The 24,809-nt window shown below is 30.9% G+C and overlaps 1 protein-coding gene and 1 long non-coding RNA gene across 3 annotated transcripts; one reads left to right on the top strand and one right to left on the bottom strand.

The window, feature by feature from the left end:
- Window positions 1-2,069: 2,069 nt before the first annotated feature.
- On the bottom strand, window positions 2,070-5,469 carry LOC107853627. The gene is made up of 5 exons (XR_001669831.2): window positions 5,069-5,469; window positions 4,631-4,795; window positions 4,348-4,401; window positions 3,800-3,974; window positions 2,070-3,052 (listed from the first exon to the last, which is right to left on the bottom strand). It is a non-coding gene; the product is annotated as an uncharacterized LOC107853627 (long non-coding RNA).
- Window positions 5,470-13,447: 7,978 nt separating this feature from the next.
- LOC124895989 (alpha,alpha-trehalose-phosphate synthase [UDP-forming] 1-like) lies at window positions 13,448-19,580 on the top strand (the record flags this gene model as incomplete). 2 transcript variants are annotated; one of them, XM_047406791.1, is given in 9 exon segments in its annotated part: window positions 13,448-13,718; window positions 13,861-13,899; window positions 15,072-15,456; window positions 15,649-15,746; window positions 15,979-16,367; window positions 17,047-17,161; window positions 17,293-17,394; window positions 17,922-18,072; window positions 19,492-19,580. In XM_047406791.1, coding segments are annotated over 8 exon segments (1,368 nt in total), but the record flags the coding sequence as incomplete, so codon positions are not given.
- Window positions 19,581-24,809: the final 5,229 nt, after the last annotated feature.

Below are 24,809 nucleotides of genomic sequence, written 5' to 3'. Positions count from 1 at the left end.
TATTTTATAGTTTGCACTTATATTTATTTTTGCTAGTTCGCACAAATGAAAAGAAAAGAAAAAAAAAAAAGGAGAAAAATAAAAAGAAAAAATACAAAAGAAAAAAAAGAAAACGAAAAAATTGAAAAAAGAAAAGAAAGAGAAAACGAAAAAAAGGAAAAGAAAAAAAGAAGGAAAAAACTAAAAAGGAAAAAAAAGGAAAGACAAAATGAAAAAAAGACAACGAAAAAGAAAAAATTGAAAAAATAAGAAGAAAGAGAAAACAAAAAAAAAGGAAAAGAAAAAATGAAGAAAAAAACTGGGAAAAAAAAAGAGTAATAGAAAATAGAGAAAAAAATAAAAAAGGAGAAAAAATATAAAAGAAAATAGAAAAAGAAAAAAATATAAAAGAAAAAAAAGAAAACAAAAAAATTGAAAAAAGAAAAGAAAGAGCAAACGAAAAAAAAAGGAAAAGAAAAAAAAAGGAAAAAACTTAAAAAGAAAAAAAAGGAAAGTAATAGAAAATAGAGGAAAAAAATACATGAGAGAGGCTATGAATTGTAATTATGAAAAATTAATAAGTAAGAGGGGGTTATGAATTATAATTAATTGAAACTAGGCTAAATAAAGTAATTAGAAGTTAATATTGGCTAAGTAATGTAATTATCCCTTAAAAAAAATCAATAAACTATTCACTTTTTTGAAAACAAAACTGAAGCTCTCTTTGGTCATAATATTTTAAAATAAGATATTTTTAAAGTTAAAAAATATAATAAGTGAAAATAAATTTTAAAATATTTAGAGTTTTATGAAAATTAGATTAATTTATGAAAATAAAAATTTAGATTTTTTTTTAGTAGAGGTGCAAGGCTCGTGTCAGCATGGGCCCAACGCAAGAGATATTTTGAGTAATTAAAAATTAAGTAAAATAAAAATTTGATAAGTAACAAAGTTTTACACAATAATTACATGTATTTTATTTACATAACGATAAAGTGCGATGCATTGTGCTCCTAGTTAGCTGAGGGGTGGCCTTCATTATGTTGTAAGACCCTCTTCTTTGTGCTTCCTTTCAACCTTTCTTTCTTTGAGTTTCCTCTTGGGATCTTCTATGTCGCGTGAACCTGTACAATTTGCTTGTTGATTTCACTTTTCAGGTCATTAAAATTCTCTTTTTCTCCAATATATGCATCTTTGACTGCTTTGGTCTTTAGAAGAGGAATGATAAAAGTACTTAGTTCTTGCAAAAGCAGTAAACTTCTTCTGAAGGAGCCATAGGAAGGTGTTAAATGAGTGTACAAATTCTTTTGGACCTGGAAGTATCACATATGCATCAAATAAATAAAAGTGTTAGTCAAATAATTATATTGAAACAGGTATCACCATTTCAAATAATCAAAGGATAAGGAAAACCCCTTAAAAAGTTAGATAAAAGGTTACCGCTTTTTTCTCCATTCAAAATGGGTAGAAGCGGAACAAACATTGGCAACTTTGAAATCCCAAAAGAAACTAATAGAGAAAGAAAGAGACATTTAAAGAGATCTCACCATTTTTAGCAGCAATGACCTTAAAAATTGGATAAACACATCTTCAAATCAAAGTAGCAAGAAAGAGGAAGTTATGTGCAAAAGTATACACGTAAATACAAATGGAGCAACTAAATGATAGGTGTCATAGTAATGACTCATTATTGTAGTGGAATGTTGATATAGATATAACTGTTGTATAAAGGTCTGACTGTATATAAGTTTAAAGAACATTTATAATTACTTTGTGAAAATGAAACTTGTTATACTCATGAAACTTACACCAACAGAAAATTACAATACAAAGAATTGCAATTATTTCAAAACAAAAAAGAAAACTTTACTACCTTTTTTTTCTAGAAAAAGGAAAAAGAAAACATTAGGCCAAAAAACTCTATTAATGGACTTGTACTAAACATTATGTTGTTGTTAGTCATAGTCCTATTTAGCCAAGTGATTATCAACTTTTTGTACCTAAATTTACTTTATTATATTTAAATTAGTTTTTCAAACATAATTTTTCTACAATTAAAATTTTTTCACAAATAATCTTTATACTTCTTTTCTTTAATTTCCTTAAAATAGTAATAAAATTTACTTATATTTTATTCTTCTCACACTTCACTGCATACATTTTATCCTCTCCAAATCTCATTATGCCATTTTACCCTCTTCAAACCTCACTATACTTTCCTCTTATCTTCTTCAAATCTCATTAAACCATTTTACCCTTTTCAAACCTCACTATACTTTCCTCTCCAAATGTAATTACATCATTTTACCTTCTCCAAATTTCACTATTACTTTACTCTCTCCAAATCTTTTTACGTCATTTTACCTTCTCCAAACCTTACTATCTAAATTTTACCTACCTTCCCATAGGTATGTTATTGTATTAGTAAATCTTAAACATAATGATCACTGATTTGATTTAAATCGAAGATAATAATCTATAATCATGACAAAAGTCAATCACTTTTTTTTAAAGTAGATCCCCCTTTATCTTTTTAATTTTTAAAATCAATCTTAAATCATAAATCAAGCATTCTTGTTACCATCATTCCATTCTAAATTTTTTTTTTCAAACTAAATCTAACTTTAACTAAGCATTACTGCTGGTACTTACCATAATTTAATTTATATCAATCTTTCTTCAAAAGGTCTTTATAACATTTCAAGTCCAATGTCAATTTTTAGTAAATCTTAAACATAATGATCATTGATTTGATTTAAATTGAAGAAAATGATCTATAATCATGACAAAAGTCATTTATCTTTTTAAAAAGTGGATTTCCCCTTATCTTTTTAATCAATTTTAAACCATAATCAGGTATTCTTGTTACCATTATTCCATTCTAATTTTTTTTTTCAAACTCAATCTAACTTTAACCAAGCATTACTGTTGGTACTTACCATAATTTAATTTATATCAATCTTTGTCCAAAAAGTCTTTATAACATTTTAAGTCCAATATCAATTTTGGTCCCCAATAATTTTTCTGATTGATGTTCAAATCCTGCCAAACAAATTTACCCATCAAAAATCACCTGCATAAGAAAGAAACAACATATACAGTCAGAAACTTCATAAAGAAAAAAATGTAGTTTAAAAAAAATTCACTTCATCACACTTTAGATATTTAAAACTTACACAATCAATAAAAATTTAGTGAACATTGTTGAAACTATGAAAAAATTCAGAATTTAATAAATGCATATAATAAAAAAACAACTGACCAATATTCTATCATTAGAAATGGAAAAAAATACTAATACATAAGCACTTTCTTCTTTTATAAATTTTATGTGACATAAATTACTGAATGATTTTCAAAGGTGTAACTTTAACTTCAGTTGAATAAGGTACCATAATCTATTTTCATGGCTAAATCTTAATGAACACAGAGAACTGAAACAATAAAAGAAATACAACAAAAAGTGTCAAACATATTATCGGAGGCAAGCAACCGTTGCAAGAACAATTAAAAAAATCTAAATATATTTATTAGTTCCTTTTTAATACATATTCAAGCTTATGAGCAAAAGCAGCTCCGTCTGAACATGTAAGTAAAGCTTTGGATAAGTGTGTTATGTATGCGTGTTTTTTGTCAATTTTTAGATGAAGATAGCTAATGTTTGTAAAGTGTCAGTATCTTAATCTACTAATGCGAGATGTTTTGTGCATTGGGTTATTCTGTGGAAGAAGAGAGCTCAAGCCATCACTGAAATATGTTAAATATCAAGAAAATGAGTTAAGCTAATATTATAAAGTAAGAGATAGAGAATGTAAGAAACCAAAATTCATATGTAAGCCAAAGCCCCTCCCGCCTTGCTATCTTCCTCTCTCAGTTAGCCTTATTTGTAGTAGATTTTGCCTCAAACTAATCAGATAGAATCCTCTTGCATTTTTAGCCTTGAACTTGTGGATAATGGATACTCTCTATGACCAATTTCTTGGTTCTTGAAAACACTGCAAATTTCAAAGTGACAATCATGAAAGAAGCATTTCGACCACATAAATGGACTGACAACTATGATTATACACAATATGCATCATATCAAGTTCAAGCCTGAAAAAAAGTATGACAAAAATGCAAGGTAAGGGTGCGTAAGATAGAGGTGTCCGCTGAGTTAAAGTTACGTGGATTGAGGAGAGTTATACATCTTCTGCAAGATCTAGTTGAGTGATCTCAGATCAATATTTAGTACTCATGTTTGAAATTACAACTCACTATCCAGGTTTAGTGTTCCACTATAAAATCAAAATAGAACTTTTGGTGCAAAATTCACCACATTTTTCCTGAAAAGAACATGGAAAGGAAAAAAGAAAAAAAGAGAATTACCTTCGTCTCCACACCTTTTGTGGCACTTCTTATCGCAAGCTTGGTACTTTTTCGCTGAAAATTTAACAAACTTTTACTGTTATAATAAATAATATTTTTCGCTATAGTTTTTGTATGATCTCAAAATTTCATTAAATAATTCCAGTGACAGAGGTAGGTTCAGCAAAGTAAAACGTAGGTCAAAGATTACTACCTTCGAATCCTATTATGTAAATTCCTTACTTCGCTATTATATATTAATCCAATCTACTAAATTTTGATGAACAAAAAGCAATAGACATACGTGGGATACCAACGCAGCCAGTGTTACAACTGTCATAACAATTGACACCCTGAGCAGCAATCCCAACGGTGTCCATGTTGGCCGATAACAACATCATGAGCGTCATAGCCATAGCTGCCACTGTCATCATTTTCTTCTTCTCCATTTTCTTGCTAATAGTTTCAACTAATATGCAAAATAAATTCACAAAATAAAAATTACAGAATAGCGAAGCATCTTAAAACCAAAAAAAATATGTGAAAAAATTTCAGCCAACTTGGATTCTGGAGTCATAAGAACATGAAAATTGGACATACAGTTTCAGTAAGACAGAAAGAACCATCATCCAGCGCAAAATTCAAGAATGAACAGAAAATCAAAACCCCATACTTCATAATCTACAAACCAATAATAAATGTGAAGAAAATTAATTTTTTGAATCAAAAATAGTAAACAAACCTGGTTTGAAGGCTATGTTTGAGGCTTGTATCTTTTGCTTGGGAGTTAGATTTGTAAAGCGTCGTACTTCCCAACAGGTAGTCAAATTTTTGCAATTACACACATACTTATTTGTTTCAAAAGTTATTGCAACTTTGGCCTGAGGTGAAGTTACAATCTAATAATAGAGTCGATTTGCTTTAGGATTCGGGAGTTTGTTACAGCTCCCGCCACTTCAATCACCAACAAAATCCACCAAATTGCTTGTCTCTAGCAAACCCAACAACTACAACAGTCTTCATCTACTCAAAGATGGATGAAATTTAGAAGCAGAAAGAAAATATTAAGAGCAATTAGATGAAACTTTTAGCCTAGAAGGAGAGAGAAGTTTGTGAAAATTGTGATGGAAATAAAATAATAGTGAAGAGATGAGATAGGGACAAACTTTTGAGATGCTACGTATCCATTCATAAATTGGAGCAATACACGTAATACATAAAGAACATTAAGCAATACACGTATCATCAACTTGATAGCTGAAATGTCTAAAATACCCTTGCATAAAAAATTTTTGACATGAAGCACCGAAGTCGAAACCAGTGCTTCTATATATTAAAAAAAAATCTAAATTAAAAAGTGCAAAAGGTGAATTTAAAATAGTGAGAACACCTCTTCAAGTGTTTTCTAAAAATTCAATTATTGTGAAAACGCATTTCAAAAATATTTATGACAAACAAATATTCTAAAATAAAGTGAAAATATATTTCAAAATATTGTGAATAATATTCATGGTCAAACGTCTACTTAATTCTCCTTTCATCCAATAATACTTGTCCATTGACTCATAACATACATGTTAAAAATAAATAAATAATACTCCTTCCGTTAGCTTTTACTTGTTACTAATTTTTATATTTCTTCTTTACTCATCATTTTTGACATATTAAGAATTTTTTTTTCTATTTTATCCTTAGCATTAATTGTATTTTCTCCAAATTAATTTCAAGACACAATGTAAATATCATTGAGTAGGAATATTATGGTAAAATAACTATGTTATTAATTAATTTTCTTAATGAATATGTCATATCAAAATGTGACAAGTAAAACCGAATGAAGAAAGTAAGTGTTTTTACTATATCACCTTTTAATATAATAAGTTTATTATCTTAAAAAATGTATTGGATAACAAATACCATCTAATATTGAAAAAATTACCTAAAAGAACAACTTAAGTTTCAAAACTACTAAAAATTCCTCCACTTTAAAAATATTACTTATATCCCAACATTTACTACTTTTACTAAAAGTTGAGATACAAGTTAAAGGCACCTCACCATACGCTCTTTCTTTACCAAATTAAGAACGGCTTCTTCCAACATCTAGGTCATTAATTCAGGAGTTGATTTCAATTCATTTTTTCCTCTAATTCAAAATTTTGAATTAAGATAAAATTTTCCACTGAAATCTTTTTTAATTTCTTCTAATTTTGTATGACGGTTTTTTTTTTTCAAAAAGAATTTTTTGGGGACTATTTTTACAAGTGATTTTTCGGTGTTATTGTTGAACGAAGTTTTTTATTATCATTTTTTCAGTATACTTTTTTTGAATTAACATAATGAATAGAGATTCGGGATCATTTTTTAATCTTGAAATTTCTCAATTTGTCATTATCAAACCGAATGAAGAAGTTAATTACTTTGTTCCTAATAGTTTTGACTATGAATCTGATGATTTTGATGAAAATAGATTCAAGCAGAGAAACGATCCACATATTATGAAGAAGTTGCGGAAAAAACTTTTCAAGAAGGATAGCAAAAAAGAAGTTCAAGTTTTTAAGAAAAGAAGTTCTAAAAGCTCTGGAGGTAAAATTTCCGCTAAAAGAAGAAGACTTGTTGAAGTTATTTCAAGAGAAGGGCTTCCAAAGGTATTTGCATGTTCGGATCTGAAAAATATTTGACCGAGATACATATTTAGACATACTTTATACGTTCTTCAATTTCTTGTATAACTAGTGCTTTCTTGATGAATTTATATGTATTTATTATTTTTTAAGTATTTTTTAAATTAACATAACAATAGAGGCATGTTTATAAGCTTATAGATACATATTGTATTATCTTGTATTAATGTTTTACTGTTTATGCATTTATATGTATCTCGTGGTGTTTAATTTTTTTGTGAAATAAGCTCACCAATAGATACATGTTATTTCAACCGTTATTTTGTTGGTTATATGTTAATGTTGGTGTATGTATCTATGAAAATTTTATACAACTTTGTAGGTGTAAAACAACAGATACATTTTATATATTTTGTATCACTGGTTCTGTGTTAATACAGATTTATGTATCTATGTAATTTTTATACAACTTTGTAGGTGTAAATATAGGTTTAAAACAACAAATACATTTTATACAATTTGTATTTATGTTTTTATGTTAATGTTGATGTATGTATCTATTAAAGTTGTCTTAATACTGGTGTATGTATCTCTTGTTATTTTCTTTATTTGATACAATTTGTATCTATGGTTATCGGTTACAAGCATATATATGTTTTTAATTCAATTAGTAATCACTATGCAGGAATTGCGGTGTTTTTGTAGCTGTGTTTGTCGAGTATCTGAGCGAGGGATTAGGCATACCATCTTTGGGTATTGATGCTCAATACCATCGTTTGAGATATGCAACACTTTGTGCAAGTATGAGTCTCTAAAGGCTGAGAGTTGATACTTTAGATGATGATCCACCGAGATCAAGGAGCAGTTTCATACCAACAACAAAAGATCGTGTTTTGAATATTAAGTAGTTGTTTTTTGTTGTAAATTAATAGATTGGTTGATGTTAGTAGATGCTTTAACTGTTGGTTATTTTGGAATGTTTACAAAAACAAACATTAGCTCTTTTGATTATAAAGTAGTTTTGCTTTATCAGGGTTATTTACATATGGCTATTCCAATTTCTGATATATTATTGTTTTGATATACGTTTTAGTTATATGTTACAAAGAAATGCTTTTTATTTTTTTTCTACGTTACGTGAGATACTATTAGTTATTTTGTATCTAAAACAAATTATTATGTATCTCTTTTAATAAATATATACAGATAAGTACTTCACGTATTTATAGTACATAGGCTTTACACTGTGCACAATATATATTTAACAAGAGATACAGTCTATTTAAGCTTGTATCTATTATTAATTTGCAACATGGGCTTATACAATCTATTGGCCTTTTCACCATGCATCGTTCATCTAACTCTTTTCACATGAATTTGTTAAATTGAAATAGTTATTATATTCACCATTTCTTAAGAAAGTACCTAAGATTCTTAATGTGCAAGTTTATCAAACAGAATAAAAAAATAATTAAAAGTCGTTCTATCTGAAAATTGATAATGAAAATTTTTTTGTTTAAAAATATGGAATAAGAAACAAATTACATGTTTATGTGGGATTTTATTGATCCTTTACCATTATTAGTTAGGTTAATTGCTACATTAATGGAGATTTAGCTGTTACATCTCTTGATTTAAGCAAATTAGTCTACTAACTATATGTATCTGTAGGATGTATCTAACATTGCCTAAATTGTTCAATATAATTTGACAGAGGGATGTTGAGATAACATCCAAAAATAGTCTTTACAAATAAGTCGATAATGAGTTGTAATCTCTTATAATTGATAAATTTTGGAGCAGCAAAATCACTAACAAACCCAACCGTAGCTTGAAGTTGCGTGAAAACTTGATCTTTCAACAGGCATGTGTGGACATCTTGAAAAATTCTAACCTTAAAGAGTCCAGTCCCTCGCCGGCATAATCTTTAAATATCCAAACATAATCCTCCAAACGACATCTTAGGACATAGCTGCAACAATGAAAACAAAACTTCAGCATATTTTCTTCACCTGCTGAAAAAAATAATAGATACATAAACTGCATAATGTGTACAACATGTATCTATAACAATACTATTATATAACTTTCGTATGTTCATGTAGATAAAACTAAAACACAATGAGATACATAATTAAACACAACTATAGAACCTCAAATACAATATTAGAAAAATGTATCATGTGCACAGAAATATGTATCTCGGCTTTACAATAAATTCGTGTAAAACAATAATTATGTAACGTCATTAAAATAGAGATAATTAACAACAACTGATACGTTAAAGACGAAACATACCTTTTCTTGTCCGATCTTTTCGCATAGAAATTGAAGAAATACTCAACTGCATAACTTGCCATAGCTGAAATTAGAGTACACTTGTCCTTGTAGATTTGCCCAACCTTAACATCACTATGTTTGCAATCACTAATGATCTTGTTCCCCTTCATATCGAACAAAGGCAAAGAGGCAGAACAATTAGATTTATAACTAATTAATTCTGCAACTTTTTCGGATGGATTTTCTAAACACCTTACTGCATCAACTTTTCCATCAAATAACAATTCATTAGCAGACTTGTCTAATGTAGTGATGATAAGGGGATACGCCCCAAAACCACACTCACTTTTCTTAATTTCGATATAAAGCTTCAAACACATCTCGTTATGAATTAACAACGATGCCGTATTACCATTAACTATGTAACGAGCCTCAATTTTTTCTGCTTTCGTCAATTTTCAATTCTTCAACAATTGTTGAAATCAATTTATCATAAGATACATGTTCACTAGCCACAATTCCATCGCTTTTATAGCCCTCGTAGTTGATATCGTTAACCCAAACGTCGAAATGATGTAACAATACTGAATTATTCATTGTAATTACTCAAACAAAATCAATAAATAAAAAAAAAAGGTCGTCTAATTTTTTTGAACAGGTCGTATGAACTTTTGCAATTTGAAAAGGTTCTGGAAAGGTTATGCAATTAGATTACAGAAAGGTTCTTGTTTAGAATGGTGGGATAACAAACTAATTACCATATATTGTGGGATATTATTTTGTTTTTACCATAATTAGACAACTTAAATGTTGTTTTAATGCTAGTTTAGCCGTTACATCCCTTAAAACGTGCAAATCAGTTTAATTAAAACATGTATCTGTAAGATGTATCTAACTTAAGTTATATGTATCATCAAAGGCTAAAAGTTGGGATATTATGAAATTTTAAAAATAATTGGGATTTTTAGTAAATACCAGTAAATATGTCGTTATATATGTAATTTTTACGTTAATATTGAGAATAAAATAAGTAGAGATAAATAAATTATTCATTAATTTTGCAAACATTATTATTTAACGGAGTGAGTACTCCTCTCAAGTTTATTTGACATACATATTTCATTTACTACAATATTGGATAATAAAGAGTACTATTTAGAATAGGTAAAACATCTTTATATGTGTAATATTGATAAAAGTACTAGTAGTAATGTAGTTAAATCGGCTCCTATCATGTAATTTTCCCTTCTTATATTCACTGTCTTGTCGAAGGTTACAGATTACCGTTGTTAAAATTGGTTGGCCAGTACACAATTTAGTTTTAGCTGGTTAGAGACTCAAAAGCTTAGTCCAACCCAACTCTTTATCGGAAGGGCCTCGAAAATGTTACTCTAACCCACTTCTAAGCAAGCTGTATACTGGCGCAAGGTCTAGCCTACCAAATTTTATTGGGCTTCTTACTTAATTTTCACGTGATACAAATTAGTAGAATTATATTTCATAGATAAAATAAGTCCTCAATTATCTGACATAATTGAGATTTTTTTAAATAATTACCTAATATAATTATTTGTTAATTTTATAACTGTTTTATGTGGGCCCTCATATACAAATAATAATCTACACTAAGTATATAACCAATACTTTCTTTCTAGGGTTTTTATTATGGAGATCTTTAAAAAATAATAGCATTTTGCTATAAAAATCACCTTCTATAGCTATATTTTACATAATTACCATTTATAGCTGTTGTATTCGATTTATGTCCACTGTATTCGATTTTACAGATAGTATGTATTCATATAAAATATGAATACAATCCCTATTTGCCAAAAATGAATTTCAATATTTTTAAAAAGAAAAAAATCTCAATCACGCTTATCTCGTTAAATTGAATATTTTCTTGCTTAACTCTACCATTATCTTTTTTTTGTATTTTTTTATTTTTTGTGTTTTGTCCATTTTTTCTTCTTCTTTTTTCTATTTTTCCTACTTTTATTTTTTTTCGTTTCTTTCTTTTTATTATTTTTCTCTCTCTTTAATCTCTAACTTCTATTTATCTTTTTTCTTTTCTTTTCTTCTTTGATTTTTTTTTTTAAAAAATTGTACTTATTTTCTTTATTATTTTTGTTATTCTATTTTATATTTTTTGTAATTTCAAAAAATATGACTAGTCGAGCACAAGTTATGAATGACAACGTAAATACCACAATTGCTTATCGTATTTGTAGTCACACTGCCATTTGTATTTTTGTATTTATTGATACAACTGTATTTATATTTGTATTTAATAGTACACACTTGTATTTGAATTTGTTTACTTGCGCCATCATTTATATTTTATATAATTCACACTTGTATTTATATTTGTTAACTTGCGCCATCATTTATTTTTATATAATTCACACTTGTATTTTAAAGAACTATTTTGTATTTGTATTTTATAATTGATTGCATATTATACTGGATTATATTTATATTATGGTTTTATTGTGTTTTTATATTTAGATTATATTTGGATTATACTTGCATTTGTATTCTATTTTCTTCATTACCTTTTTATTTTTAAGAAATTATTTTGTATTTGTATTTGTGAGTTGATTTCATACTGTATTTAGTTGTGAGTATGTACAATTTATCATTTGTATTTGTATACAAACAAGTAAGTGCATTAATTGTATCTTCGTTATTCTAAAATATAAAAATATGTAATGTATTATTTGATACAAATGTACCGTTTTGTATATCAAAATTATCATTCATATTTGTAAATAAACAAATATCACTTGATACAAATACAATGACAAACAAATGATTTTACAAATACAAATATAATATGTATTTGTATATATTGTATTTGTATAAAAATTTGAGTTGTATTTATTTGTATAAATAAATACAACTAGTATCAATAAATAAAAAGAAGTATTCGTAGAAAGAAAATCAATCGTTCCTTTTCAATAAATAAAAAATATAAATGATAGTTCACACTTGTATTTATATGTTATAGTTTGCATTCGTATTTGTATTTTATAGTTCACACTTGTATTTATATGTTATAGTTCACATTTGAATTTGTATTTTATAGTACGCATATGGTATTTGTATGTTATAGTTCACATTTGTATTTGTATTTTATAGTTCGCACTTATATTTGTATTTGCTAGTTCGCACAAATAAAAAAAAGGAGAAAAAGAAGGAGAAAAAAAATGAAGGAGAAAAAATACAAAAAAAGAAGAAGAAAAAAAGGAGAAAAATGAAAAGGAAAAATAGAAAAAGAAAAATAAAAAGAATGAATAAAAAATAAAACAAAAAGAAAAAAGTGAAAAAATAAAAAATAAAGAGAAAACAACAAAATAAGGAAAAGAAAAACTGAAGAAAAAAAATCGAAAAAGGAAAAGAAGAAGAAGAGAATAATAGAAAATAGAAAAAGAGAGAAAATACATGAGAAAAACTATGAATTGTAATTAAGAATAATTAATAGGTATGAGAAGGCTATGAATTGTAATTAATTAAAAATTAGGCTTTAAGTGGTAATAAAAGTCTAATAGTGACTAATCCGGATAATTTTTCCTTTTATGTATTAACTTCTCTTCACTCTACTCAATTTTTTCTACCGCATTTTCTACGAAACTTAAAATTTTTTCAATATCAATTTTCATGGATTTTAATTTTAGATTTTTTTGTTGTTTCAAAATTCTCTTTGAAGTTTCATGTTTAAATCTCAAGCATAATTGTTTAAGAATGCTAGTATATTTAAGTGATGTTAGGAAAAATTGCTTTTGAAAATTAACTTTTGTTGTTCTTTAAAATTATTTATTTTCTCCTAAAAGCTTCACCAAATACCTTATGTTTATAAATTAAATATTCTTTTTAAATGTATACTTTTACTTTGATTTTGAGTCGGGGCTCTATTGAAAATAACCTCTGTATCTCACATCAAAATAGTAATATGAATTGCATATACTCTATCCTCTCCGGACCCCGCTTTTAATCTCTCAAAACAATAAACTATTTTTTCCTACCTCTACCAACTTAAAACAATCTCAAATTCAAAATATGAGCTCCTCTCGATGCTTTATGATATCAATGGCGAAAAAAAGATAAATTCAAAACTTGACAAAATGTCTTATTTTTATAAATCAAATATTTTAATAAAAATACACACTTTTAATCTTGCAGAAGTTTGAACAATCAGACTATAAGCCACAAAATAAAATCGTCTATACAGCTAGAGAGTCATTAATGATAACTTTAGGGGGCAAAAAATAGTTAGTGGAGAGAAAGTAGTAAGTAGTAATAGTAGTGTTAACAATTGTATTAAGTCAATAAAAAACAATATTAATTTGAATGAAAGTAGCAAAAATGTGCATTAGCGTAGGTGACAAAGGATGATAACGAAAAGCTTCAACAGGTGCGCATCTGCATGGCAAGGAAACCTCTATTGCTGACAAATGCTCTAATTTGCCCAAAACCTTCAGATTTTGCGTAGCGGCTCTTCTCTCTTTACATACATACAATTTTGAGAGGCTTTTCTATATGGACGGCCTCTTTAACACTTGTATATCCCAATTTCTCACTTGGGTTTTCCTTATTCTTCTTGTTGTTGGAATTGACGGTGGTGCGAAAGATGGAGTCGATTGATGATACTCAGAATAATTTGCAGCTGGTACTACTTCAATTCTTGATTTTTTTTTTTTTCTTTTTTTGGATTTTTTCGGTTGGAAATACACTGAGTTTTTTTTTTTTATTCTTGGGTTGTGCATTGAGTTTTTATGGGATGTTCTTGATTTCTTTAGAGTTTCTGAATTTTCTTTTTCAAGAACTGTGTAATTTACAGCTGGTGTTACTTCAAATCTTGATTTTTATTGTGGTTGTGCATTTTGTTTTTCTGGGGTGTTCTTGATATTTTTCTTTTTTTTTTTTTTTTGGATTTTTCGGTTTGAAATACACCAAGTGTTTTTTCTTTTTCCATTTTTTGCTTGATAATTCTTGGGGTTGTGCATTGAGTTTTTACGGGGTGTTCTTGATTTCTTTAGAGTTTCTGAGTTTTTTTTTTTTTTCAAACACTGTATAATGTTTTTCTTGGTATTAATTTCTCTGTATAAAAAGGATATTGATTTTGTTGTTTCCTTTTCTGTTTTTTTTTTAAATGCTATAGAAAACTTCACTTTAGGAATTTGTGATATGGATGTTGTTGTGCATTACCTAAGAAGATCATATTATGATTTAGTAATATTGTGGGAATGATGTAGGATTCACTATTTCACTACTAAAGGATTTTTTTTTTTGTAGATTAGTTCTATTTTTTTTTCTTGGGAAAAAAAAACCTTGCTCTCATAAAATGTAGTAAAAAAGTTTGATTGGTTTGTATACTCTCTTTTTTTCCCTTTTTATAATTGTTTTTAATATTTTTTCCTTTATTTTTTAACTTCAATTTTTGTTAACAATCTGTTCTTGTATAAAAGATCCTTTCCCGTTTCTGATCCACTTTTGGATGCTAATTTGGGTGCTTAGTTTAGCTTGTGCATTTGTCTAATTAGTTATTATTCAGTTCAGCCTTATTTTGCTGTCAAAACAATGGTCAATTCATTAAAGCTCACAACTTTAAGTTGAATGAATTTCGTATTGTAACTGTAGAGATGTAATATGCTATAACTTGTTAGTTTGTTGAGAAATTTGTTCATTCTTTTAAGCGACAAAAGAAAGTTATTTTTTTCATAAGTTCATCATTTGACAGAGGTGTTGTGATTTTTAAATTTTTTGTGAAGATGATCCGCTTTTTGGATAAATAAATGCATCATATTGTTCATGATTTGTACTAATTCATTTCAATTACAGACAGTACAAACGCCCGGAATCAGGAATAATCATGACTCTGCTGTTCCATCTAGATTGGAAAGGCTTTTAAGAGAAAGGGAACTAAGAAAATCAAGCAGATCTCAAGCAAATGAAGGCATAAGAGATGGCTACAGAGACTCAGATGTTTTTGGAAATGGGACTGAACTCTGTCTATCAGATGGCGATAAGAGGACCCAAGAGGGATTGGTTGTTGAAGGACTTGCAGCAGCAGTCCTTTCTAATGGCTTCGAGAGGCAAGATGGACGATCACAAAAGCAAAGGTTATTGGTTGTGGCAAATCGGTTGCCTGTTTCGGCTATTAGGAAAGGCGAGGATTCATGGACTTTAGAAGTTAGTGTAGGAGGTCTAGTTAGTGCTCTGTTGGGTAAGCCAAACAGCATAATTCTTTATATTTTTTAAAAAATGACTAGCAAATTTTACTGTTGATATTTTCTTTTTTCTCTGTAGGCGTTGTTCATTTATTTGTCTTCTTAACTTTTCTACTACATTTGAGATTCAGTGGGGTTATTATCATCTGGTATGTGTGCTAATGGATGCCTTCTTATTTTGTTTAAAGGCGTCAATGAGTTTGAAGCCAGATGGATCGGTTGGGCTGGGGTGGATGTAACCGATGAAATTGGTCAGAGATCACTAACTGAAGCTCTAGCCGAAAAGGTATGTAAAATAGGACCCATGTTAAATTCTTGATGTACCGCTTGTCAACAAAATGATATATCTAGAGCCTCTACTCTGGTATACCACCTGTATATGGGGTTATCACAACAACATTAATAGAATACTTTAACTTCATCTAAAAGATCTTACCTTGACACATTCTATCAAATGTATAATCTATAACGCCTATAATAAAAGGCCGATCTTTGATGCACTGTTTACTTGACTGCAGATGTGCATCCCAGTTTTCCTTGATCAAGAAATCGTTCACAGCTATTACAATGGTTATTGTAATAACATTCTATGGCCTCTTTTCCATTATCTCCCACTTCCGCAAGAAGACCGTCTTGCAACCACTCGCAGCTTCCAGTCTCAGTTTGCTGCATACAAGGAGGCCAATCAGATGTTTGCTGATGTAGTCAATGAGCATTATCAAGAGGGTGATATCGTCTGGTGCCATGATTACCACCTGATGTTTCTACCAAAATGCCTGAAAGAGCATAATAGTGAGATGAAAGTTGGGTGGTTTCTCCACACACCTTTTCCTTCATCTGAAATTCACAGGACACTGCCATCTCGATCAGAGTTGCTAAGAGCAGTTCTTGCTGCTGATTTAGTTGGGTCAGTCACTTATCTCAATTCTCAATACGTATAACATGTCACCAATTGCTGAGATGTTGCAAACAACTATAGAACTTTTGAATTATGGTAAGGAAGACGATGGGTGGAATGAAGTGGACAAGCCAACCTAGAAAAAGCACAAGAGATGCTTATGAATTATACCAAGTAATGTTCTCAGTGCTGTTGTACCAAGATATAATAGACCTTAAATGACTCTCAAGGAAAAGAATCTGAGCAGTCTTAAGGATACAGAGCATACCAAGATTGTAGTGGACAGTCTAGATTAGTTTAAGCAGCCATTTTAGTCAATGCCTATTAGGGGGGAGTGTTCAACATATTGTGAGCAAACACTGGTAAATTAAACAAACAACAAAGTAATGAGAATGGAAGGTATATTTAAAAAAAAGCAAAGTGTCCATGTTTTTTTCCCTCAAGAGGTTTAGGGTGGAAAGTGTGAGAAGCATTCCACACAGGGAAACAAAGGGCTTGTGTGTTTAAATGCCACCGGTAAATTTATTAAGTGGATAAGTGCCTCATTAACAGCACGGAATTCAGCTTATTTAGAATCCGTGACTGTTTTTTCGACTATTATGATTTCTGTACTTCATATGCTTGCTTTAAGAGGATTATCAAGAGTTTTGAGCTGACTCAGGTTTTGTATTTTTGATTTTTTCTACAGCTTCCACACTTATGATTATGCTAGGCATTTTGTTAGTGCTTGCACTCGCATTCTTGGGCTTGAGGGCACACCTGAAGGAGTGGAGGACCAAGGAAAGCTAACACGTGTAGCTGCGGTATATGAATCATTTATAATTGCCTAAAATGCTCTATATTTTTTCTTTGTTCATCACTTTCACTTGAGTCAAGTTTCCTCTTTTGCAAAAGATTATGAATGGGTCATTGACTTAACCCTTTGAATGAACAGTTTCCGATCGGGATAGATTCTGATCGGTTCGTTAGAGCCCTTGAGCTTCCTGCTGTCAAGTGCCTTATCGAAGAACTGCAAGAGAGATTTGCTGGAAGAAAGGTTTGTTCCAATATCAAATTTTAGATAACCGTGATGCAGAATGATCTAGAAGACAACATTTAATCAGTATAGCTCGCAATGTTGAATGCTTTAATTATTTCACCCCTAATATTTTCTGTCACCCTCAGTGCAACACTTTTGATGTATGCTTCTTCGTGAAAACTCCAAAAAAAAGATATCAAAAGGACATATAGAAAAAAGGTGCAAAACAAATATATTATCCCCATTGTGTCTTCGTTTGGTTAATATCACGAACAGAGCTGCCTTACACATTGATTCTGCTGATGAAGGTTGTCTATTAGTTTATCTAAAGTGATCTTTGTGCAACTAATGTTGAAATATTTTTTCTAATTTCTTGTTTTAAAGGCATGTACTAGTATAAAGTAGAAAAGTCAAAAGTTAAATGACCATCTATAAAATAGACCGGAAGACAGAGAATAAAGGAAGATAATTAAAGAGAAGCAAAAATGGCAACCTAAATTAACTGTTCTTTACCGATTTTTGATTAACTATTCGTTAATTGACAGGTCATGCTGGGCGTCGACCGTTTGGATATGATTAAGGGAATTCCCCAAAAAATATTGGCATTTGAGAAGTTCCTTGAAGAGAATCCAGACTGGCATGGCAAGGTAGTTTTGCTACAAATTGCAGTACCAACCAGGACAGATGTCCCCGAGTGTATGTTCCTTGTCATCATACTTATCTATGTTGTTTAATTAGAGCACAAATTTATGTCTACTATTGAATCATGTAGCAAATATCACTAACCATGAAAGGAACATATGGATTTTAGAGAGCAATTTGAGTTGTTGGTTTAAGTTACTGACTTTAGTGACTTGAAAATTTTGTGAAGGAAAATTCTGCTAGTTGTCATGAATTTCTGGAAAGAGAAAGAAAGGAAAACTGTTGATGTCTTTGGATTGTGATATATGTGCCCATATTCCTGAGATTGAGACCAATTTAATGCATTCGAACTTTACCAACTGCAACGAAAGTCCTTAAAAACTTCTAAATGCAGAAGCTCCTCTTTAGAATCCAGATGGTCCTGTTAGAAGCATTGTATCTTTCTAATCTTTGCTAAAACTGTGCCTCCTTAATCTCTCTCTTATCTTCTCCATCCTCCCATTTCTCCTTGATCCAGATTGCAACCCTCTTCCGCTTAACATCTCTTAGCTCACACAGTTTCTGTTTTCGTCTCAAGTGAAGAGATCTTCTGATCTGACATCTTTTGTCTAAAGGAAAAAGATACTGGTTATAGTAAATTAACCTAGTTTAACAGTGATGAAGTACAGAAGCTGATGTTTTATGCCTGTGAGAAATCCTTTGGATATTCGTATACTCACATGATAGATTTGAGTTGACTGAATGAAGGAGAAGAGCTTTTTTTAGAGGAGTAATGTTAATGGCAAGATAGAACATGAGTTTTGAATCTTGGGGGTAAATCAAGCATAGTACTTAAGAGTAGGATAGGGGTTAACCTATTATTTCCTGAGGTTTACAAGTTGGAAAATAGTGAACTTCTACAACAACAAACAACTAAACCTCAGTCACAAACAGTTGGGATCCTCTATAGGAATCCTTAGTGACCACGTTAGTCCATTTAAACTCATCTCATGCTGAGTATGTCCTAACGATGTCTGTATTGTGAGGATTCATCATGAAACTGGATTGTTTTATGCTGGCTCCTCTTTTTATCTGGGATTAGGACCGGCAACGTGAGTAAGCTCACATAGACGGAGTTAAATAGTGAATTTCTGAAGTTCTTTTCTTTTAAAAAAATTCTAAGTAGCAAAACTAACATCTCTAAAACACAATTGTTAATAATTTTTCAAGATCTTTCTTGTAGTGAATCATTTATTGTTAATGAAAGTTTCTAAAGTTATTATGTTCAAAAGTATTGTCAAATTAGCATTGAAAAAGACTATTCCGAACTTCTAATATTTAAATTTAACATTGTAAAACTAAACATAAAACCAGTGTGTGCTATCAAGAGATATTATTGCCCTTGAAGCCTTGTAATTGGTTAAATATATTGGCATCTATCATGGGATTAATCTCTCTGATTGTTAGTGGTTTCCTCTCTTAACCTGTTGGCAGATCAAAAGCTTACGTGCCAAGTACATGAAATTGTGGGGCGCATCAATGGAAGATTTGGAACTCTAACAGCTGTCCCAATCCATCATTTGGTCTGTCTCTTGTTACTTATAGTGTGTGCTATCAAGAGATATTAGTTGTTGATATTAATGGATGTGTATAGTTATAAATATTTTCTTCATGCTAGACCTAAGTTGGTGCAGCCTGTTTTAGTTTGTTATTTTCATGTGATTCTTGGGAATATACTGGGTATGTTGTTGTTGTTTTTGTATCTTCATATGATTCTTCTGCATTTTGAGAATTGCTCTTTTTCATAAATTTAAATTTTTGGGCATGTAATTTCTGGAAGTTACAGTTTCTCAAAATGTTTAATGGGTCTAATTTAGTTCATTCTATGTCAAGTAAATCATAGTTACTTGAGTGTTAAAGTAGCTTGACAGGTTATTAGTTATTCCTGTTGTTTATCGTTTATCTTTACAAGTTCCCGTTTTAACACTAAATCATAATGATCAAATGATAAAGGCTCAAAGGAAAAAAAAAGAGATTAAAAAATCTTATAATAAAGTCTTCGGAGAAACCATTTTGAATCCTCTGATGCAATGCTGACATTAATACCTATCTCTTTCAAGGAGTATTGTAAAGTCAGAAGAATTTTATCAGGCGAAGTATTCAACATTTGGCACTTTCCAGCAAATCTCAAAAATTTTTCAATGTAATCCTGAAACAATATGATTGAGAAACTAATCACTTGCCAAATGTCGAGTATTTACTTAATAAAGGTAAAGTGGGAGATTGGTTTCCTTTGAAGAAAATCTCTTTTCCTTCATCCCTTGCCACTTCCTCTCAGCACCAGGTTACTCACTGGACCGCCATACCCCTAATTCAGTGATTGTCCCTTCATTCCTTTTCGTCAATCCAGCCCACCTACCCCTTTCCTTTACCCATGCTCAAATAAGGTAATTATTTCCTCTTCCCCTTCGGGATTCACATACCTCAATTTAATTTTGTGCCAAAACTTGCATTTTTTACCTTAAATAGTCGGAAGTTAGGGATCAAATCATAAAAAAGACAAGAACAAGGTGTGAAGTGCAAACGTGCGCACTAGGAGCAAATTAAACTCAACATCTAGTGACCATCATTTTTACTGTACTCTTATTTTCCATAGTCTCTAATTCACATTTTCAACTTATTTTCTTTATTTCGGCCAATAAATTCTGCTCCATAACCTTACGATTTCGGAACTTATAAGAATTTTCGAGATATTATTGGCATCAATACTCACCTAGTTAGCATAAATATTTACGATGGTCCAGGGTAAATGTACATTTGTGAAGTACCCAAAGATGCTAATGAAGTGGGTGAAAACCATGGGAGACCAAACAAAAGACTCTAGATGATTTCTTCGCATCTATTTAAGCCTCGGTACGTAGAGTTAACTGGTGCTTGTGCTAGTGGAAGTAGCTGATAGCCAGTGGTATGGTTGAGGTGTGCACAAACTGGCATTGATACCACTATTATGATAAATGTCGAGTTGTACATGAGAGATGGGACTTTTGAATATTAAGGCGGAAAACACCATGACAATTTTACTTCTATGGAAACTATAATAATTGAAATATAAAAGACATAATGAAGATCTTTGTCGCTTATAACTCATAACCCACATAATTAAAAAGAAATGAGCTAGTGGAAATATTGCTGGTTAGTGTAATGATATGGCGTCTGGGTCTAATTTAACCCCAAAAGCTAGTTTATGATGAGAGGATTGTCCAAGTTTATGTAAGCAGAGCTCAAATAGGGATGATCTAGCTTTGATACCATGTAAGGATAGGTCATCTGGGCACAACTCAACCCCAAAATCTGGCTCATGATGGGAGGATTGCATAAGTCTATATAAGTAGACCACTGGTCTATTTCCAACCAATGTAGGACTCTAATAATTAGAAAGTCCCTACTCCCTACCAAAGGTAAGTACTCTTTCATGCTTCATGAAATCAGAGGTCTCAGGTCGAGCAATGAGAGTGGAGTGCTTTACTTAACACTAGCCCGCCCTCGGGTACGTAAACCAGATTAGGCGGATCACAAAAAGGATACCTGAAAAAGCAAAAAAAAAAAAAAAAGTTCTTGCAATCATTACCTTAACATAGAAACTCAATTGTACTTTGAGCATGAGGACCGATGGACATGCACTAGGAAAATTTGGAAATTTATTATACTAAAGATGAAATATAGCGGCAGATGCAAAAAAGAGATGCAAGTGGATACTGTTTAACTCTAGAGAAGTCATTCAAGTAATTTAGGATAAAACTTGTATAAAGCAATTTTTAGGGAAGTGTGATGCAGAAAAAAGTGACAAGGTTCCACATTACGCATTAAGCGAAACATGAAGGGATGCGAGCACATCATTGAAGAAAAACGCAGTTTAAAAGGAAAAAGACTAAGTAGAGCATCTAAGCAATAAGACAAAACTGAAAAGACCACAACAACTATGAGCAACAATATAAACAATATATATAAGTAGAAGTTTAAATTAAACACTAAAATCACATGTTTGATCACCAAAACACCTGTTGCGGAACAAACCAGTAAAACAGCACACGCCACAATAGCAAAACAGTTCAACAAAATAGCAAAACAAACAAGAAAAAAGGGGAAAAACCAAGTCTAAACTGATAATGTTTCAACATCTAATTCTTGTTCTTCTAAAGCTCATCTACTTGATCAAGATTGTCCAAATCTTTGTATTCCTTCATTATCATCGTATTGCTCATCATATTCAACTCCTCATCTTCCGCAACTCGGCTTGAAGTAGCAACTTCTTTTCCCTTGTCATGTAAGCTTGAATTATTCCTCCTCAAACCATAAAATCAGCATTAAGCGACTCTTTCTTTTTAATTAAAAATTGACTCTAAAAATTAAATCAACATGAAGCGCTCGCATCGGTTCGCTTTTCACATCGACTCGCCTTCCGCATCGGCTGACATCTCTCATAACCCTGTGATGCACCTGCTTATGTAAGGTTGGCTCGCATCAACCACACACAACAAGAGGGGCTCGCATCGCTTTGCATTATGTGACGATGCAAGCAAATTCACTGGTATAAAGATTTATTGACATGTAGGAGTAGCTACGGGTACACCCTTTTGTCTTCTTCTGAATTGTAGTTAATGTGCCTATTTAAAGGACGAAACAAAGAATTTTCTTACCTTTAACACTGAGCTCTTAGTGAACTCTTTTGTGTGCAATCAAATTTTTGCTAGATATATACACTCGCAAACTCTATCAGGTAATGCTACATATTCAAATTCTCAAAGTATAGTTTCCGTGCTTCAAAAGCTATATTGAGGCAGTGGCGGAGACAAGACTTTTATCAAGGGGTTCAAAATATAAAATAAGTACGAAAATATTGCATGATGATAAACGGGGCGGGGCAGCGAAAGGAAAAACTAATCTCAACTCGCCAAATGTTAGCTCGCCTTGTCATGTCCCCTTAACATTTCTTCCTATTTTTCCCTGCTCCATAGACCTCATTTAAAAACATTTTTTTTGTGTTTTTAAACAAGGTAATTTTGGAAAAAATTAATATCTTGATTCCATCAACATTACTTATTTTGAAACACATTAGGAAGGCTAGAAGGGATTATAAGATTGCATCTTCAGAAAATGAAATTTTCATATCATAGGCAGCATTAAAGCACAAAAATGTTCAATAGAAATCTTAAATCTTTCCGTAAATATCTATAGCATTATCTATAGCCTTCACATGAAGTTCGTTAAACTTGTGGAAGCACCCAAAAAGAAATAAATTCGTTAAATTTGTGGGAAACACCCAAAAAGAAAAAGGAAGAAAAAGTTCACAACTTTGTCCTGTCTTTCGAAACCGAGTCTAGAGCTAACTATAGGATACAGAGTGAGATAAATGGAATTCATATCTACGTTTGGGTTGTCCAAAATATTTGTTGAATCGAAAGGTGTGTGTCTATTTAAAGTTAAGTACGTGAGAGGCTAATGAAAAGACACATTATGATTTTAGGATAATATTAGTAGGCTATACAATAACAACAAATATGAATTGATAGATAATTTTTTTTGGATTACATGTTCCTTGTCAAAAGTGAAATGTGAAAGAGAGATTCAAATATAAAACAATTTCCCTTTCGTGTTGAGGAGGTGCACAGATGCCCCAGTTTGGAGGTTTGAGAGGTTGACTATGGATGAGTTCAGGCAAGGTAGAGGTAGACTGAAGAAATATTGGAGGGAGGTGATTAAACATGACATGGAGAAACTAGAGCTTACCGAGGACATAACCCTAGATAGGAAGGTATGGAGGATGCAAATTAGGGTAGAAGGTTGGTAGAAAGGAGTGCGTCCTTGCTCTAGTAGGTAGGAGTGCGTTGTTTTGGTATCTGTGCAAGTTGTCATAGTGCTATGTTGGTATCTTGTTTGTGGAGTTTTAGTATTATTTGTTGTTTTGGATAGATCGACTTTGTGGTAGTCTTTTTCTGTTATTATTTGTTGTGCTAATACCTTTGTTTCTATACTGTCTTTTTCTAGACTGTTTTTTGTCTTGAGTCAGAGGTCTATTGGAAACAACCTCTGCACCTCACCTCTGAGGTAGTTGTACGGACTGCGTACACTTACCCTCCCCAAACCCCACTTTGTGGGAATATATTGGGTATGTTGTTGATGTTGTTCCCTTTTGTAACAAATGTCATCTAACTTGTGTAACATATTGACATTGTTAGGACACCTGATTGGTAAAGGAATTTAGGTCAAGATAGGTAGGAAAATTTAAAACTTTGATTCTGATTTGAATTATAATTTATAGAGTAGATAAAAAGAAAAAGTAAAAATTATAATTTATAGAGTAAATAAAAAGAAAAAGTAAATAATTGGCGAGCAATCAATTTATACTACAGTGACCGAGAAAATCGGAAATATCGGAAATATAGTGCAGCGACAGAGAATTGATCCTGCGGCCTTGGGAGAATTTTGAACTCCTTGATCACTGAGCCAAGCTTTTGAGTTGTGTCAAGGGGGTTCATTTTGGATATATACTCAAAAAAAGAAAATAATCAAACTTGACTTTATATCAGTTAATATGTCAGGTTGATTACTGCCTACTTGGTTTCTGAAATGGATGCCAAAAACAAGAAATTATTATTCCTAATTTAACTACTTCATGGCAAAGAAAAGCCCCATAGTTTGACATCATTTTACTAATCAAAAAGATTTAAAAAGCCCAATACTTTGACAAAGTCTACAACACTAATCAGTAACATAAAGTAGGGTGAATTATTTTGTTGATGCAGCATTTTTGC

The sequence above is a fragment of the Capsicum annuum genome, chromosome 2 (genome assembly GCF_002878395.1).
Source record: "Capsicum annuum cultivar UCD-10X-F1 chromosome 2, UCD10Xv1.1, whole genome shotgun sequence".
NCBI lineage: Eukaryota > Viridiplantae > Streptophyta > Magnoliopsida > Solanales > Solanaceae > Capsicum > Capsicum annuum.
The sequence above is the reverse complement of the archived record's forward strand: the minus strand, read 5'-3'. Positions and strand labels throughout refer to the sequence as shown.